The sequence below is a fragment of the Colius striatus genome, chromosome 1, assembly GCF_028858725.1.
Source record: "Colius striatus isolate bColStr4 chromosome 1, bColStr4.1.hap1, whole genome shotgun sequence".
In the NCBI taxonomy this organism is placed as follows: Eukaryota; Metazoa; Chordata; class Aves; order Coliiformes; family Coliidae; genus Colius; species Colius striatus.
Genome location: NC_084759.1, coordinates 150,341,740 through 150,358,020, shown reverse-complemented (window position 1 = coordinate 150,358,020; position 16,281 = coordinate 150,341,740). Strand labels below are relative to the sequence as shown.

The window sequence follows — 16,281 nt, the reverse complement described above, 5'->3', positions numbered from 1 at the left end:
CTTCATTTTTTGTCTATACCTAATCTTTTCCTAATATCCTGCTTTTTGGCAGGCTTCATTGTATCATCCCATCCTTGCAACCTTAATCCCTGCACATCTGAGAGAGTTGCGTTTGGACAGTCTGGAGAAGAGACTATGGGATGGAGGTGCATGCATCTTACTGCATGTCTTCCAATCTCTGCTGGGTGATGATTAGAGAGAATATGGGACCAGGTTCTTCCTGGAGGTTCACAGTTGAAGGATCATGGGCAACAGACATAAGTTACATCAATAAAATTTCCCATTAAAAGTCAGGAAAATATGCTAGAGAACACCAGAACAGGGGCCCACAGAGGCTGGGGAATCTCCATCCTTGGAGATGTTCAAGACTGAAGTGGACAAGACATCTAAATTGGCCCAATCTTAAGTAGGAGATTGAACCAGAAAATCTCCCGAGGTCCCATTCCAACCTAAATTATTATAGGATCTTCAAAACTCCAATTAATTCTCCCAACAATAGTTCTTGAAACTGGCCATCTTTCCAGTGGATAATCTGATTTTATCCCACTGCAAACAAGATTACTAAAGGCAGCCTTACTGCTGCCCAAGATATTATTGGAAAATTATGGTCATTTTCATGAAAAATAGCTGCTGCCTTCTGCTCTGGGGAAGGTAGATCAAAGGCAATTGTTTCAGAGATCTCTACCAGATATCAAGAAACAATGAGGACTGTATACTACCTGATAAGGTTACAGCTGATATCTTTACAATGTCCAGCTCAATTCAACACACCCATTTGCAGGACAATATCCCTGAGTATCAGAGACATTTGTTTTGTCAGGGAAATCTTCAAGGAAGATTTTGTTTAGAAAAACAGATCCTATCCAGAGCCCTTTGGGAGGCAAAGGAGGGCATACAGAATAGGGAAAGAGAAACTTTGATGTTCTTCAGCAAATGCTAGCATTCAAAGAACCTGGATTTATTTATAAATGTAGCATCTGGATTTAGCACACATACTTATTTTTCCATAGCAAGCACATTTCACTTTAAGGAGTTTGTTTTTCTCCCAGAGGGAGGTTCTGTCCAGACATCGGTTTCTTCTCTTTTTTTTTTCTTTTCTGGGCAGATACCAAGGTTTCTTTTTCCAAGAATGCTACTAAGTGTAATGATACAGGTGTCTGTCTTGCCTAAAATATACAAGGGTTAGTGATTTCTGAGAAATTCTTTTAGCAAAGCATAGACTTTGGCTTTTATAGCAGATGAGGTTTAAGTTATCAGAAGTCTTTTTTACTCTTTCAACATGCAGTCTAATATTCCCCTTTCTGTATTCCTTAGGCTCAGAGTTAACACTGTAGATTTCCCAGAAACTTCTGCTACCTTTATTCCTGGCACTGGCATTAGTCTGTCAGTGGCACATGCTTCTGCTACGGCCAGTGCAGACTGGAGAGCAAATACTTGGCTGCTGTGAGTATTGTACAGTGTGATGCAGGTGTGGGAGACAGTTCTGGGAGAAGGATTGTAAATGAAATTCAAAAATCTAGTCATTCATTATTATTTTTCAGGTCAGATATGCCTTATCTTTTAACAACAACCTATTTGAATAAACTTCTTAAGAAAGAAACATCCCCTGCCAACTAATGCTTTGTTTGTTTGCTTTATTTTTGTAAATTATTCTACCTCATGCTTTGACTCTCTGGGAAGTATCAGGTCAGGCATCTGATAGCATGCTCAGTTTACCCAGACTGTATATTACGTGATGTCACATGAATATTCAGGACCACAGAGTCTTCAAGGGCCACATATGTTACTTTTTACAGTGTAAGCGAAAGGTTGACTCTGTAGTTAGTAATCTATTTGTTGGTACAGTGTATATTGTTTTCCTAAGTGCTCCTGTTAAAGGAAAGACACTGTCACAATGCCAAATATTCAGAACATTGGAAACTCCAGAACGGAGGTTGCCATGGAAAACTGACTTAATTCATGAGCCTGTGCAGTATGGGATTGTCCTTAATTACACTATTGCATACTGATTTTCCCACTTTTTTATCTCAGCGTTTTTGCTATAGCATTTTAACATAATGTTCTGTATTTTCTTGTGGGCAGGGAGAGGACTAAAACTTCTGGGATGTCAGAAAAGTTTACAAGGTGCTAATCTCTACAATTTAAATTGATGGAGTAACTGGTAACAGCAATAGGCAGTTGCTCTGTTTGCCATAGATTGATCACCAGGCTGCAAGTTTCACAGCCTGTCCTGATTTCAAAGGAGCATGGACATGCAGTTCTGCATTCAGTCTCAGTACTGGTGGCTGCAAATTGCTGTCACTGTGCCCCCAACCTGTCTGTTGTTCATTCTGTCATACCAGTATAGTGAGGAAAAGGATATTGTGTTCAGCAGGGCAAATCAGTTTCTTCCCAAATACAAAGCCACCTTTCTGTTTTGCTGAAGGATAAAGACCTGGGCATAATCTGGAGAGACTCCAGATGTAGAGAACTTGAAAGTTCACAAACAGCAAGGGAGGCAGGGAGCTGGTATGCAGGATTTGGTGGAGCAGATGGTGATGGAGGTGGTTAAAGCCAGCTTTGGTGGAGTTTAGGCCGCCTTGCCTTTTTGAGAAGCAGAAGGAATAATCTGAAATCTGTGCTGCTCTGTTCAGTGTGATGTTTTGTGAATGGCTGTAGGTTTAGACAGATCCAGAATTTGCCCTACTCTTCATCTCCTCCATTCCCTAGTCCTACATGTTGCTTTCAGCATAGCAGGCTGAGAAGGGACAGTTGAAAATGAGCTTTCTAAGGGACACCATTGACAACTCACCCCTTCTACACTGCTTCCCGTGTCGGTAAGATGGGTCTTGTCACAGCTTTTTAGTTGTGATAATATTTACCTTGCACTTCCAACTCTCACAGTCTTCCTCTCCACTGTGTCCCAGAGCAGCCTGCTAGTCACAAAATCCCCTGGCAGGCTTTTTGCTCTGGGAGGTCTGGAGCTGAGAACCTGCCTCAATGAATCAGGATTTCTCCTCAAGAAGTGCAGATAAAAGGGATGCAGGAGCAGAGAGCCTTAGCAGCTGGGCTTCTCCTTATCTCCCAAGCAGCCCAAAAAGGGAGGAGTAAGGCTGAGATCTTTTTTGCAGTGGATAAACCTAGGTTGGAAGGATGTCTGGAATTCATTTTGTCCAGCCTCTCGCTCAAAACAGAGTAGTCACCAGGTGAGATCAGGTCAGCTGTTAAGTGGTGGTGTTTAGCCAAGGGTGGTGATGCCACAGCTTCTCTAAGTAACCTGTCTCAGTGCTGCACAACCCTCCTGGGGAAAATTAATTTCTTAATGGTCTGTGGGATGGGGATTTTGTTAGGGATTGGAAAAGGAGAGTCTGAAGAGTGGTGCCTCCTCCAGATAGCCACTTAATGCACATATACAGACTGAAAGGTGGGGTTGAAAACAATGGTGATGGTAGTGACTGGTAATACTACTCACTGGTTTGGTCAGGGATACTCTATGGTTTGGGGCTGGGTGAAGATTAGTGTTTCAGGATTCCAACCTCTTTCCCCAGGATTTTTACTTAGCCTGAAAAATAAAGAAAGCTGAGGGAATCATGGTTTGAGTTTCATGTTGGGCTGAGCTCTTTCTCCATAGTACAGTGCAGCCGCTGCAGTAATGCCTGGGAAAAGAAAACCTGAGTACTCAAGATGAAGACATGAAAAGAGATACTTTTGGTGACAGTTCTGTTATGGTAAATGAGGTTTTTATAAGGCTGTTTTAACATCCAGCCACCTCTCTGTATCCTGTTTGGTTGGTTTGCAGCTTCTACAACTTCTAAACATAGTCCTAATGCCTAAATTTGCTGGAATTTAGGTGTAAAGATATTTTTGTTGCTTTCTTAGAAGAGATTTTTTTAAAGAAAGGAGACAGAGTGAATGGGTTTTGGGCAGGACAAAGAATAGAGGAATATATATTTTTAAAGGTTATTGAAAATTGTTTCCAGAAAGAGGAAAGTGGAACAATAGCAAAGTACTGCTGTAGTCCCAGAGGCCTTCAGGATGATCTCTCATGAAGGACTGGAATGTCTTGTGTTGCTGCAAAATTATCACAGTTTTGCAAACTTGTCAAATCCTGCACAACACTGGAAAATTCATGTCCTGGAAACTCATGCATATAATCTGATTTGGAATACCATGCATACTCACAATCTACTCGAATCCCTAGAAACCTCATTCTTCATTCTAAATGATAGAAGCAAAAAGTGCTTTCAAACTTGATTTACAGGTAGTTTCTTAAATTGTTCCCTTAAAGCAGATGTTTCTTTAATTGTTCCCTTAAAGCAGATGTTTCTTTGACTGAGGTTTGTTGTTTTGTTCTTTTTTCTCCGAGCAGCAAAGACCAAGGAGGAATTACTGTGTCCATTTCAGAACTGTTTATTGCAGTTATCTTCAAAGTGGCAAGGGATAGCACAGGCCACTTGTCCATGTTGCTGCACGACTGCCAGCTGAACATTAATAGTGTAAAAGTCAAATTAAATGGAGGAACTCAGTACGTACGGTAGATTTTCTAATTACTCTCTGGGAAGTAGCAGGGTTAGCAGCATAAGGGACACTTTTCAGATTTTTACTTGTAGGGATCTAGTTACAGGATATGACTAACTATTGAGCAATGGAAATAGATTTTTAAAGGTCTGTTTTCAAAAGCAGGCACCTTTGCTGAGTGTGTGAAGTGCAGTTGATCTAGACTCCTTCATACACGTGTCAGCAATGAGCTGGCTAAACATACTGCATGTGAAAAAATATGCTGTTTGGGCATATTAGAGAATACAAGATTACAAATGAAGGTTTGCAGATATGAGGGTGGCCTAGACCAACAATTTCAGGCCAACCTACAATTTGAGAATGAAACTTTCAAAAGAGAACATGAAACAGTGTTTCTAGTTCTCTTTTTTCTGATTTTCCAGCCTCTTGAGTATTTTTGTCTTACTCAAAGACAAAATGTGGCTAATTGGGTGTTGTTTGTCAAGATGTTAAAATGAACATTCACTGCTTCCCAGATTGCCTTCTAAATAGCTCTTTTGAGACTGAGAACCCCTGGCGTTTGTCTGAGACTCACAAATCAATAGCAAGTCAACTGCACAGCTTACCAATATCGCTGTAATAGTGTCTCATTAATATAAATGACATTGATGTCCCAGTCTGCCAGATTTTATATCTCAAATATTTAAATCCATGGTAAAAAGTCATTGTGTTAATTTCCTTTCCTCCAGCTGGATCTACAGCTTTCTGTCTGGTTATCTTGAGAAGCTCATTCATACTGAATTGGATAAAAATGTAAGTTTGCAAAGATGCTTTCAGCTAGTGAAGGGGTGAGTTGAAATACAGCCCTGACATGACTGACTTTCCTCTCTTTTCATATAGATATGCCTAAATATCAAGCACATAATCCAAATGATAGATGCACACCTAAGAAAGCATAAGGGTGAGTTGTTGATAACAGGTGGTTTTGTTAAGTAATTTCCATAATGCTCAAATTGTACTCCTTTTTATTAGATGCCAAACCATTCCTGTGTTCATAGTACAAAAGAAAGGTGAAGGAAGAAAAATACAGCCATTGTGCTGACACCTTAACCTATTCCAGAGTTCACCTGAGAAATCTCTTGTAGGCACCTGACGTACAATATTCAGATTACTTCTATGTCCATAGCAGGTTCCCTGTAATCTTTCAGTCTGTTGTAGCTGGCCTGGTTATTTCCTTAGATTTTTTTATTTCACATAAGTCATACAATTCAGATAAGAGAGTTTATTCCCAGTCTTCACATTACATTGTGGATATCTCTCTATTATCTGTTCTGCTGTTCAGAAGCAGAGTAAGTAGACTTCTATTTTCCCTAAAATGGCCAGTACCTGTCATGTGCCAATCAGTTGCAAATATTACCGTTAATTGTGGTCATCGAGAACATTTTCTTATGAGGTACATACCTAAACACTTCAGGCTCAAGGGCACTCAAAGCTGTGCTGTCATATTGAGGAGATCATAATCTCTGTGTGTTCAGCATTTCTCCTTAAACCCATCTGACTTTTATGTAGTGTGAATAGGCTTTACAGTCCAATCAAAAATAACAGTGAGACTGAAGTTGCATGCAAGCACCTTTCAGAAAAATCTTCAGTCATATTTATCTCTGAACAGACATTGCTTGTCTTCAACATTGATATGTGCAAACATGTGCTAGTGTGCTCTTCCAAAGTATTTAGTCAGATTTGCCTGTATTTCACTAGTCATATAGGAGAGTTTAGTTCTTTTGTGCAAACACATAACAAAAGGGGCGACTCGGCCATGAATACTTCTTCTTCCACTCATGACAGAGATTTCTGAGGAGTATTCAGTTGTGAGCAACAGGAGAACAAGGCCTAAACCAGGAGAAATCAATGACTTTTCCAGAGAGAATCCTTTCACTTTCTGCCTACTAACAGGTGTTTTTTAAATTTTCTTAAGCCTTCTGCCACCATTCTTATTCTTCTGATTCATCATTTCTGCATCGTGCCTTTGCCTTTAACTGAACAATAACTGTTTGTGATGTGTTTTTGTAATAATAGCTGTTTTGTTTCTGTCCATCATTCTTCTAGTCTTAAGCCAGATTGATGCCTTTGCACAAATAGATTATTCCCTAGTTAATTCTCCAGCAGTCTTCAAATCGCACATTGACTTGGATTTGAAGGTAAATTGTCTTTAATATCAGTGTGTTTTCTAAGACTTTTCTGGTTCTCTTTTGTGTTGATTAATTTTCTTTCACTACAGTCTTACTCAGCCTCTGCAATATTTAGTTAGAGAAGCAGTAAGACATCCGGTCATTTTGGTCAAGAGCTATTTTGGAAACCAGATACAGTTGTTTATTTAATAAAGTAACCACATTTGTTCATTAACCAAAGCTATTATGTAGAATTAAATAATTTCAGAGTTTCAACCTTTCAGAGGTGCTTTATAAACAACATAATAGTGTTCTTTGGATACACAGCTCTTCCACTGCTGCTTGGTCTTCACCTGTTATTGATGATACATAAACCATAATGGCTACCAATGTGTTTGCAATCTGAAGCATCAGCATCTTGTGTATGTACAGGTCACTCCCCAAAAAAAGGCTTCTCACAGACAGTCCTTGAGCAGTCCACAGAAGTTCCTTTCTTATCTATTTGTCACCTTTGTTGGAAAGAGATATCTCAGCAATGCCCAGCTTTTACAACAGCTCCAACAGTCCTTGTAATTCCCTGAGATCATCCCCATAGCTCTCAGAATTGCCTCTAGTTAAGAAATATGTGCTAAACTTGTGATGGAAACTCTCCCTCTTGGTTGTTTTGTTCAAGCAACTTTTACCACCCACAAAAAAAAAACTTCACTCTGCAAGCAGGATATGCATAGCTTATAAGTACTACTCAGTTCTTTATCAGCTACTACTATAGCTAACTAGGACTTAGAAGCTGAGCTTTAAAATGCTGACACCCTGATGAGATGTCAGATAAGTCAGAAGTCAGTTATTAATCAGTTAAGGAAGTTACTGGTCTTCAGTGCTTCTTGAAACAAGCACAATTCTTGGTGCTTATGAGTTTCCACCTTCTAACTCTCAACTTTTTCCTTAGGGTTTTATGTCTTTTTCTGTCAGTACTTTTCCTGTTGACTCTTTCAGCTATTAACCATTACAGTGTCAGTAATTTTGCTACTTACTGTCTATTCTTACTTTGCTTGTCTTGCATGGTCTGAGCTGACATATCTTATCACATTTTAAGAATAATTTCCTTAATGTAACTGAATCAAGGTCCCACACCTATGCAACACCCAAGCAAGGTTTTGGAGGACTGGTAGCTAGATCAGGGCTAAGTGTCAAAGCAACTTCCAATTGTTTTGGGATGTGCCTGAAGATTTTCTTGAAATGTCACTTTTAGAGTTAAATTAACAACTGTGTCTTTGCCACAAGAGAAAGGAAACTGTGGTCCAGAGGATTTTTTGATGTCTCATAGCTGCAGTTCAGAACATTCACTTGAATGCTCAAATTCAAAGTTTAAGAGGATGGAGGCCAGGGTTTCTTTGTGATTCCTGTATTTTTCGAAAGGATGCTGAATTTTCTGATTTTCAGGGCATACCACAAACATATTTACTTATTTCCAGTTTTCTTTAATGGCAATATTTTCTTCAGATTAGGAATAATTCTTTCTGTTCAACCACTGCTGATGAATTCTGACAGATATAAATGTTTAACACACTTGATAATGACTCTTTGCAGGGCACAGTCTACTCAGTAGGAAATCACATAGACCCTCCCTTTGTGCCAGCTTCATTTGCCCTCCCAAACCAGGATGATTCAATGCTATACCTGGGAGTCTCCAGTTATTTTCTAAACTCTGCTTCACTGGCTTACTACAGAGCAGGGGCCTTTAACATCACTGTCTCCAAAAAAGTGAGTATAATTTGAGTATAATAGAACAACAAATATCAGCAGTGTGGACAATCAGCAAAGGAAACTAACACATTATGTTTGGGTCACATTTCTACCAATTGTAGGAGGGATGCATGATGTTCCTTCTGTATGTCATAATTTAAAATAGTCAAAGTCACCTTCAGACCTAAGTCTGAACTTCTTGTCAGCTCTAGGCAAGGAATGACAGATATGAACATCAGAGCTGGCGTACAAGGAGTTGCAGAAAGTATAAAAAATCTTTCCTCTACAAGGATTCCACATGGTAAAGGCAAAGGCAAGACAAGAAAAAGTGTACTGAAGCCATGGTTTGTTGCATAGAGGCCAACAACAAATGTATTGGCTGCCTTGAGGGCTACAATAAGTCCTCAGACTTAACAGAGCAGCAAAATGAGGCAAGAAGCAGGTACAAGCTTTCAGCTATGCATGAAGGATATGCAAGACTTCTCTCAGAAATGCTGTTTCCAAGAAATTTTGCTAACTGAAACAGTGCTAAGAGGGTCTTTATAAAAGTAATTGACAAAAATGTCACTGACAAACATAGAATCATAGAACCATAGAAACATTCTGGTTGGAAAAGGACTTCAAGGTCATCAAGTCCAACCACTAACCTCACACTGTCAAGCCCATCAGTAACCCAAGTCCCTCAGCATCTCAGCTACGTCTCCTTTAAATATCTCCAGGGATGGGGACTCCACCACCTCCCAGGGCAGCCTGGGACAGTGTTTAATGGCCCTCTCAGTGAAAAAATTCTTCCTAATCTCCAATCTAAACCTTCCTTGGCACAATCTGAGGCTATTTCCTCTTGTTCTGTCACTTGTTACTTGGGAGAAGAGACCAACACTCACCTCACTACAACCTCCTTTCAGGTAGCTATAGAGAGTGATAAGGTCTCTTCTGAGCCTGATCTTCTCCAGACTAAACAATCCCAGTTCCATCAGCTGCTCCTCATCAGACTTGTTCTTCAGGCCCTTCACCAGTTTTGCTGCCCACCTCTGGGCACTCTCCAGCACCTCAGTGTCCTTGTAATGGGGGGCCCAAAACTGAACACAGTATTCAAGGTGTGGCTTCACCAGCACTGAATACAAGTGCCAATCACTTCCCTGGTCCGGCTGGTCACACTATTTCTGATACAAGCCAGGATGCCATTGGCCTTCTTGGCCACCTGGGCACACTGCTGGTTCATGTTCAGCCAGCTGTCAATCAACACCCTCAGGTCCTTTTCCTCTGTACAGCTTTCCAGCCACTCTGCCTCAAGCCTGTAGCATTGCATGAGGCTGTTGTGGCCCGAGTGCAGGACCTAGCACTTGGACTTGTTGAACCTCATACAATTGGCCTCAGCCCATTGATCCAGCCTGGCTGGGTCGCTCTGAAGACCCTTCTGGCCCTCAAGCAGATCTACACCCAGCTTGGTGTCATCACCAAACTTACTGAGGGTGCACATCTTCACAGTGGTCATCAGCAAAAGGGAAAATGAGATTTTTGAGTCCTGCCTCTGACAGATTGAATACGTTTCATTTAAGAAAGTCTCAAAGGTAGGAAGTAAGCAATATGCCACATCTGTTCTTTGAAACGATAATGCTTCTTCATTGGTACATGCTTCTGAAACCTGTCCATGAGAAATCTGTCTCTCTTCTGTCCCACAGAGCACTCTGGGTTCCCTAGAAACCATTCTGGGGCAAGGAAAGACAAAATCAAAGCGTGGTTTATGTAAAAATAACTGAAACGGGATCTGTGGTTTGGTTTGGTTTGGTTTGGTTTGGATATTTTTTCCCCCCAAGGAAAACCTCATTTTCAAGCTGATACATAATGATCTAATTTGTTTCACTTGTTTACAGCTTTCGACTACTTTTAACCTAAATACCACATTACTCAAGGATTTTGTTCCTGAGGTGGGTGATTCTACTTTTAAGGAAGAGTAGTAGCTAATGCTTCTTAGGGATATTATCTCTGTACCAGCTCATTTGCAAAAGGAAGACACAAGGAGACTAAGGTGGTTTATGATTAGTGCAAGATGACACACACGTCTACTCCATCATAACTCTGTGTTCTTCCTGACTGTGTCACACTAATCTTTAGTCATTCTCTGCCCCTCTAAGTGCTGGATTTGCTCTCAGTCTCTGAAAGAGTCATAAAGACTGAGTGGTAGACATCTGTGAGATCAGTCTCCTTTTACCCTAGTTTGAGGTAATGGTATCTCTGCTCTTGGTAGCCTGACTTCTTTATGCAAAGATACCCAATTGATGACTACTGGAGATTACATACAATGGGAAGTAATAGTCAAGAGTGGCTAAGTTTATAAATGTGATGAAAGAAATTAAGATGCTATGAGATGCTTTAAAAAATGGCAAAATCCTTAATATGGCAATGTTTACTACAAAATTATGCAATTGGGAATCTGTGGCATTGCAAATGAGAGTTTTATCCTCTAGAAGTTTCTCTGTTTTTCAAAAGATTGGCTCTTTTGGAAGGCTGCCTCTTCTCTAAATTCTTTATATTGTCAAGGTCTTTATTTTTCTAATGGATTCCCTCATTTCCTTCATTTCTTTAACATGCACTGCTAATCCCCTCCTATTGAAATACGTTTTTCAGAAGTTTTGAGTTATTTATCTATGTATGTTCAATATCAGAGGGTCTAAAACACCCTCATTTGTTTTATGGTCTCTGAAACTCAGAGTATAAGCAATGCTAATTTCATCATTTCAGTTGGTGTAATTAAAATGAGGTATTTTTAATAGAGGTTAATTAGCAAGAGGATTAGTATATAGAACCTAATTATGATGCAGCTACATATATGTAGCTCAAGGAAAGCTTAACTCTGCATTAACTCTATATTTTCCCTCTTTGCAACGCCACAGATTCCTCCAAGTTATGCAGCAGCATGCCCAGTGCTGCTGAAGCTGACGGCTACATCACCACCTGCGGTCAGTTTAAATGCAGACAGATGCATCCTGCAGATCACTGGCTCCATAGAAGTGCTTGCTGTTCTGCCAAATTCAACCACCTGGTGCATCTTTACAGGGAATCTAGTAAGTAACATGAGCTAGAAGGTAACATTCTGTGGTAGGGCTGAACAAATCACACAGGAGTCTTCCAGATCCTTAGAAAATGATAGAAGTCAGCATAAAATAACTCCTTCTCTGGAGATATTCAAAACCCACCTGGGTGAGTTCCTGTGTGACCTACTCTAGGTGGTCCTGCTCTGGCAGGGGGGGTGGACTAAATGATCTTTTGAAATCCCTTCCAACCCTTAAGATTCTGTGATTCTGTGATATACTGGTCTACCACAGATAGTCTTCTGTTGCATTTCAGAGGGAGGAAAGATACACTGCATGTTGTAGAATTTAATAGGCAGGTGCAGCTCTAGAGCTACTTGTGAAAGCTCCTTTTTCCATACAGGAGGTTGAGTGATTATTCAAGAACAAATTGCAATATATAAAACCCCAGTTATCAGAGGCCCAGTCTTCTGAACTTGTTTGTTGCAAAATAGTTCAGCATGTCCCCAGACATCTTTTCATCAGGTTGGAAGTGTACCAGTTATGTCAGCCCTGCCTGTGAGGATTAAAATGATCCTAATGATAAGGAGGCAATCAGGACAGTATTACCATTTTACTCACACAATCTCTCTTGCTGTCAGAGAGAGGAAAATTCACAGTTTCATTATCTACATGTATTGATCAAGTAAAAAGTTTTGGCATTGTGTTTTCAATCACAAAAACAATTGCATTTGTGCCTGTATCTAAGACAGTATCTATCTGTGTATACAGTCAGAGAAGACTGTTGTTGTTTTTTTTTTTCTCCCTTGCAGACAGCCAGTACCAGAGCCATTTTGACAATAACCAAACAGAAGTTGATTATCTCATTACTTCTGAAGAGGTAACCAAAGAAAATTCAGAAAGCAGCATTAACAATCCCAGCACTAGGATACAACAGGAACTTCCTTTTGTGAGCCTGACAGTGCTTATTTCACCATGAGAAAAGGATAAATTGTTAAGTTCTTTCTCACGGGGGCTATAAGGTACTTTTGACTGGTTGGTCTAAATCTTACAGATTAAATATAATAGTATTGTGGAACTCTCATGTCTCTTGTGCTATGTGATACCCTTTTCTGTACGTTAAATACCTTTCCAGATGACAACATTCGATGTATTGGTTTTTGTGAAAGGTATCTGTTTTGGTCTATGCTGATGTTGCAGAATGAAATTCGGTAGTTGATTTGAAACCCTCTAAATGTTGTTGCCATGCCATGTCTGAGCATCACTAACATGATTGCCAGAGTGCAGTCACTGCACTAGACCACGGTAACTAACCAATCCCCTGTATGCCTTCACATGAGGAGAAGGAAAAAGTGAGACCATACAGCACATACTGCAACAGCAGACATCACTCCATTGAACAGATGAAAAAAAAATATCTGTAGTTTGAAACAAAGCTCAGAGTTTTTTAGATTTTGTTTATATCTTGCTAATTTTGTGGTTACCTATGGTTATGGATGTTCCCAGCTGTTTTACAACAGATTTTATTGACACTTCAAGCTGGGCTGGGTTTCCAGCCCCTTTCTCCCTCAGTGCACTAGGTGAGCAGAAGCACAGACTTTCAGGCAAGTAGCCTACATTGATGTTTCCTCTCATTAGCTTTATACTCCAAGTTGGGGGAGAATTCTAGAATGGATGATATTTTTAATCTATTGCATTTTCATTAAAGAAAAATGTACACAGCCTTTCCTTAGCTTTGGTCACTGGAGTTTTTTAACAGGAAAGGAGGACTTGGAGTGATCAGAGCCTGTCACTATAAGTTTAAGAAATAATAGTGCGACTCACTTAAAACTTTTTACACAATAATGTGTTCTTTTGTTTTTCAAAATGTTGGGTTTCCCCAGAGTTATATGTACAGTGATCTGGGAATGTGTTACACATAGCAGTGGAAAAAGTTAGGAAATCATAATGGTTTGGGAATGGATACGAGTTTGTTCAAATCATAATGAAGTTTTGAGGAATGTGTGCTTCAGCCATTGCAGGAAATGGCAATTCCAGAAAAATTTGATTTCCCAAGTCTTCTAGTCACAGACCAGGACTACACATGACTGTAGGATAAAATTAGCATCAGAAACATCCCAGTGACTCTAGAGCTCATCTGTAGCACTACTTTTGATTAAAAGTTGTTGGGAATCAAAGAATCTTTGGCAAAGTTAAATGTGTGAATCAGCATGAAATCAGTATGAGATTCTACAGATGAATCTTCAAACATTGTGCATAACTTGTGCCTTCATCCTTTCTAGTGAATCCTCTTCTTTTTCCTCAGGCTTCAGTTCTCCCTGCTGCACTCCACTCTTGACTTCTCTGAGGTAAGTTGATGGTTTCAGTGCCTAGGAAAGGTACCTGAGCCCTTCAGAGATAAAAGAAATTCATCTGAACTTGTTGCTAGACAATTCTGCCACTGCTCTTTCTGCTTTGAAGTAGTACATTATCTACTTTTCATTTTCTTTCCAGTAAGGGGAAATACCTCTTGGGCAGTTGGGTTGGTTTTCCTCATCAGAGGCTCCAATTGTTATGGAGTTACCACTGTGGAACATTAATTGAAACAAAGAAATTGCTGCCTGGGTCTACATGACCTAGTAAGCTGTCATAGTTCATTCTGCTCACTTCTGTATTGAGCAGCATAAAGGCAGGTATGGTGCTAGCACCTCTGTTAGCTGATTTCATAGATGGATTGAGTAGGTGAAGCAGTTGGAGTGAATACAAAGTCAGGCTTAAGCTCAGTTTCAAGAATTATCTTGAATCACTTCAACCAAATTTCATAAAATGGGGAGTCAAAAGTAGAGACTAAAAGAAACACCTCTCATTCACTGTAGACTGAGAAATGGTCAGTGTGACTTTGCAGCAGCTCAGTCCAACCTACATCTTTAAGTGAAGGAAGGAGGACACCAATTACACTGGCACAAAACCAAGCATCAGGACAGGGCTGTTCTTGCCACCTAAAGAACAGTTCCCTTCTGAGAACTGAGTCCTGGCATGTGAAATTAGGTTGAACAGATTTCACTCCTAAAATTAAGGTTCACCCAGATATTTAACATACAGAGGGAACAAAAACCAAACCAACCAAAACCAAACACAAACAAAAACTCCAGCAAACAAAAACTTCAAGAGAAAATATTGCAAGACAAATGGACAGCTCTTTGCTGTGTATATTTTATATTGTTCAGCTGTAACTTAAACAACAACAAAAAAAAAAAAGTCTTTTTTACCTGAGATTTTCTTTGCCAAGCTCTGCTCTGATCTTTTTGGGTGTCACTCCAGTTCTAACCCTCCATCTTCCCTGTCAAGCTGCAATGCCGTAGGCTTCAGGTAATAATCACCAAATGTGTTTTCCTCTCTAACAGGAGATATCACTGGTGGAAAATTTTCTGTCATATGCTTTACAAAGTGCAGTGATGCCAGTAATCAATGGTAAGGATTGTGGACACTTCCTGAGTACAGTAGGTGGAAAACCAAGACTGAAACTATGAAGGCAGTGCCCAGCTTTAAAGATTGTGTTATGAGAGGCTTCCTGTCCTTTTGGCTACACCTGGACAAGTCTATTCTGTACTGGACTTCAGTCCTGGTCTTTCAGTCACTTGCAACGGGAAAGGGGACAGAGCAAGTCTTGGGTCTCTTCCAAACACTGGGCTTGGGTTTTGTTTGCACTGGATGCAGGGTGGCAGCAGAGCTGTGACATGCTTGGGTCTTGTCCTGATACAGACTCAAGCTATGACCAGAGAATGGCACAGATGGGGGAAGCATAGATGCACACTTGCATCTTGGGGCTTCAATATCTGACTTTATCACCTCCCTCTGCCTTTGTGTTTTACCTGCTGCCACGGGCAGGGCAAAGTGGAAAATCAGCTCAGTGGGAGACAGAGAGTAAGGGATAATGATGAAGAAGGTGAAGGTGGAAAGAAGCAGGTGGAAGAGTACAGAAAGTGCCTGTGAGGTAAACAGAGGTGCAAGACTTCTGAGGAAGGGAGGGAGTTACTGATGAGAAGGGAAAGAGAATGAAAGAGAGTGATGCAAAAGTCAGAGATTTGGAAAAGCAAATAGGAATAGAGCTGGGACTTGATCCATGAAAGTAGTGATAGATGAGAGTAAGAGGGACCAGCAGGATTAGAGGATAAGCTAGTGAAGGAATGAAAAGAAGATGGAGAATAAATCAAAGTGAGAAATAGCAGAAACTAGATCTTGTGAGGCAGATATCTGGAGAGGAGCAAAGGCAGTCAGATCCTGCCATCAGACAGCTGAGAGATTGTAAAAGGTTTGTGTGGAACTTTTTCACAGGATGTTTTGCTTTTTAGCACATACAAATAAGGCTCCTTGAGAGGCACAAGGACAGATGATTAAGGGGAAATTGCAAAATTAATTCAATCCCTCAAGAAAGATGCTTCTGGTGTGCATTTTATATTACATTTAAATATATTTATATTTGTCCTTGCCAAGATGAACTAGGAAAAGGATTTCCTCTTCTTAACTTGACCCATACTTGCCTTACTGGACCTGCAATAAAAATGAATCAGGTGAGAAGCTCACTTTCTTGTTAAAGAATATTGCTTCTTTTCCAGGTCTGAGCACTTGTGTATCTTCCTGTGTTGGGCAGATTTAAATGAGGCTAATAGTAAAACTTTAACTATACACTAGATATAAAATCAAAGCCCTGGATCAAAAATGTACCCTCTGTTCTCTCTATTCTCAGAGTACTGACCTAGAATATGTCTATCTGCAATTTAAGGTAATTTTACATGTTCTTCTTTCCTCAGGGTCATCTGGTGATTTCCACTGATGTTCACTACAAACATGAGGAAAGGGGAGATGAGGACCTTTACTTTTAA

At 40.1% G+C, this 16,281-nt stretch overlaps 1 protein-coding gene across 1 annotated transcript in view; it reads left to right on the top strand.

Annotated features, from left to right (window-relative positions):
* LOC133627658 (BPI fold-containing family C protein-like) overlaps nt 1-16,281 on the top strand; it is a 26,854-nt gene extending 10,573 nt beyond the window's left edge. The window contains exons 4-16 of the mRNA XM_062014279.1: nt 1,315-1,443; nt 4,349-4,504; nt 5,226-5,289; nt 5,377-5,437; nt 6,583-6,674; nt 8,232-8,405; nt 10,262-10,315; nt 11,282-11,452; nt 12,232-12,299; nt 13,725-13,767; nt 14,803-14,869; nt 15,893-15,969; nt 16,210-16,281. Coding sequence (XP_061870263.1) covers nt 1,315-1,443; nt 4,349-4,504; nt 5,226-5,289; nt 5,377-5,437; nt 6,583-6,674; nt 8,232-8,405; nt 10,262-10,315; nt 11,282-11,452; nt 12,232-12,299; nt 13,725-13,767; nt 14,803-14,869; nt 15,893-15,969; nt 16,210-16,281 — 1,228 coding nt within the window. The remainder of the gene's footprint in view (nt 1-1,314; nt 1,444-4,348; nt 4,505-5,225; nt 5,290-5,376; nt 5,438-6,582; nt 6,675-8,231; nt 8,406-10,261; nt 10,316-11,281; nt 11,453-12,231; nt 12,300-13,724; nt 13,768-14,802; nt 14,870-15,892; nt 15,970-16,209) is intronic.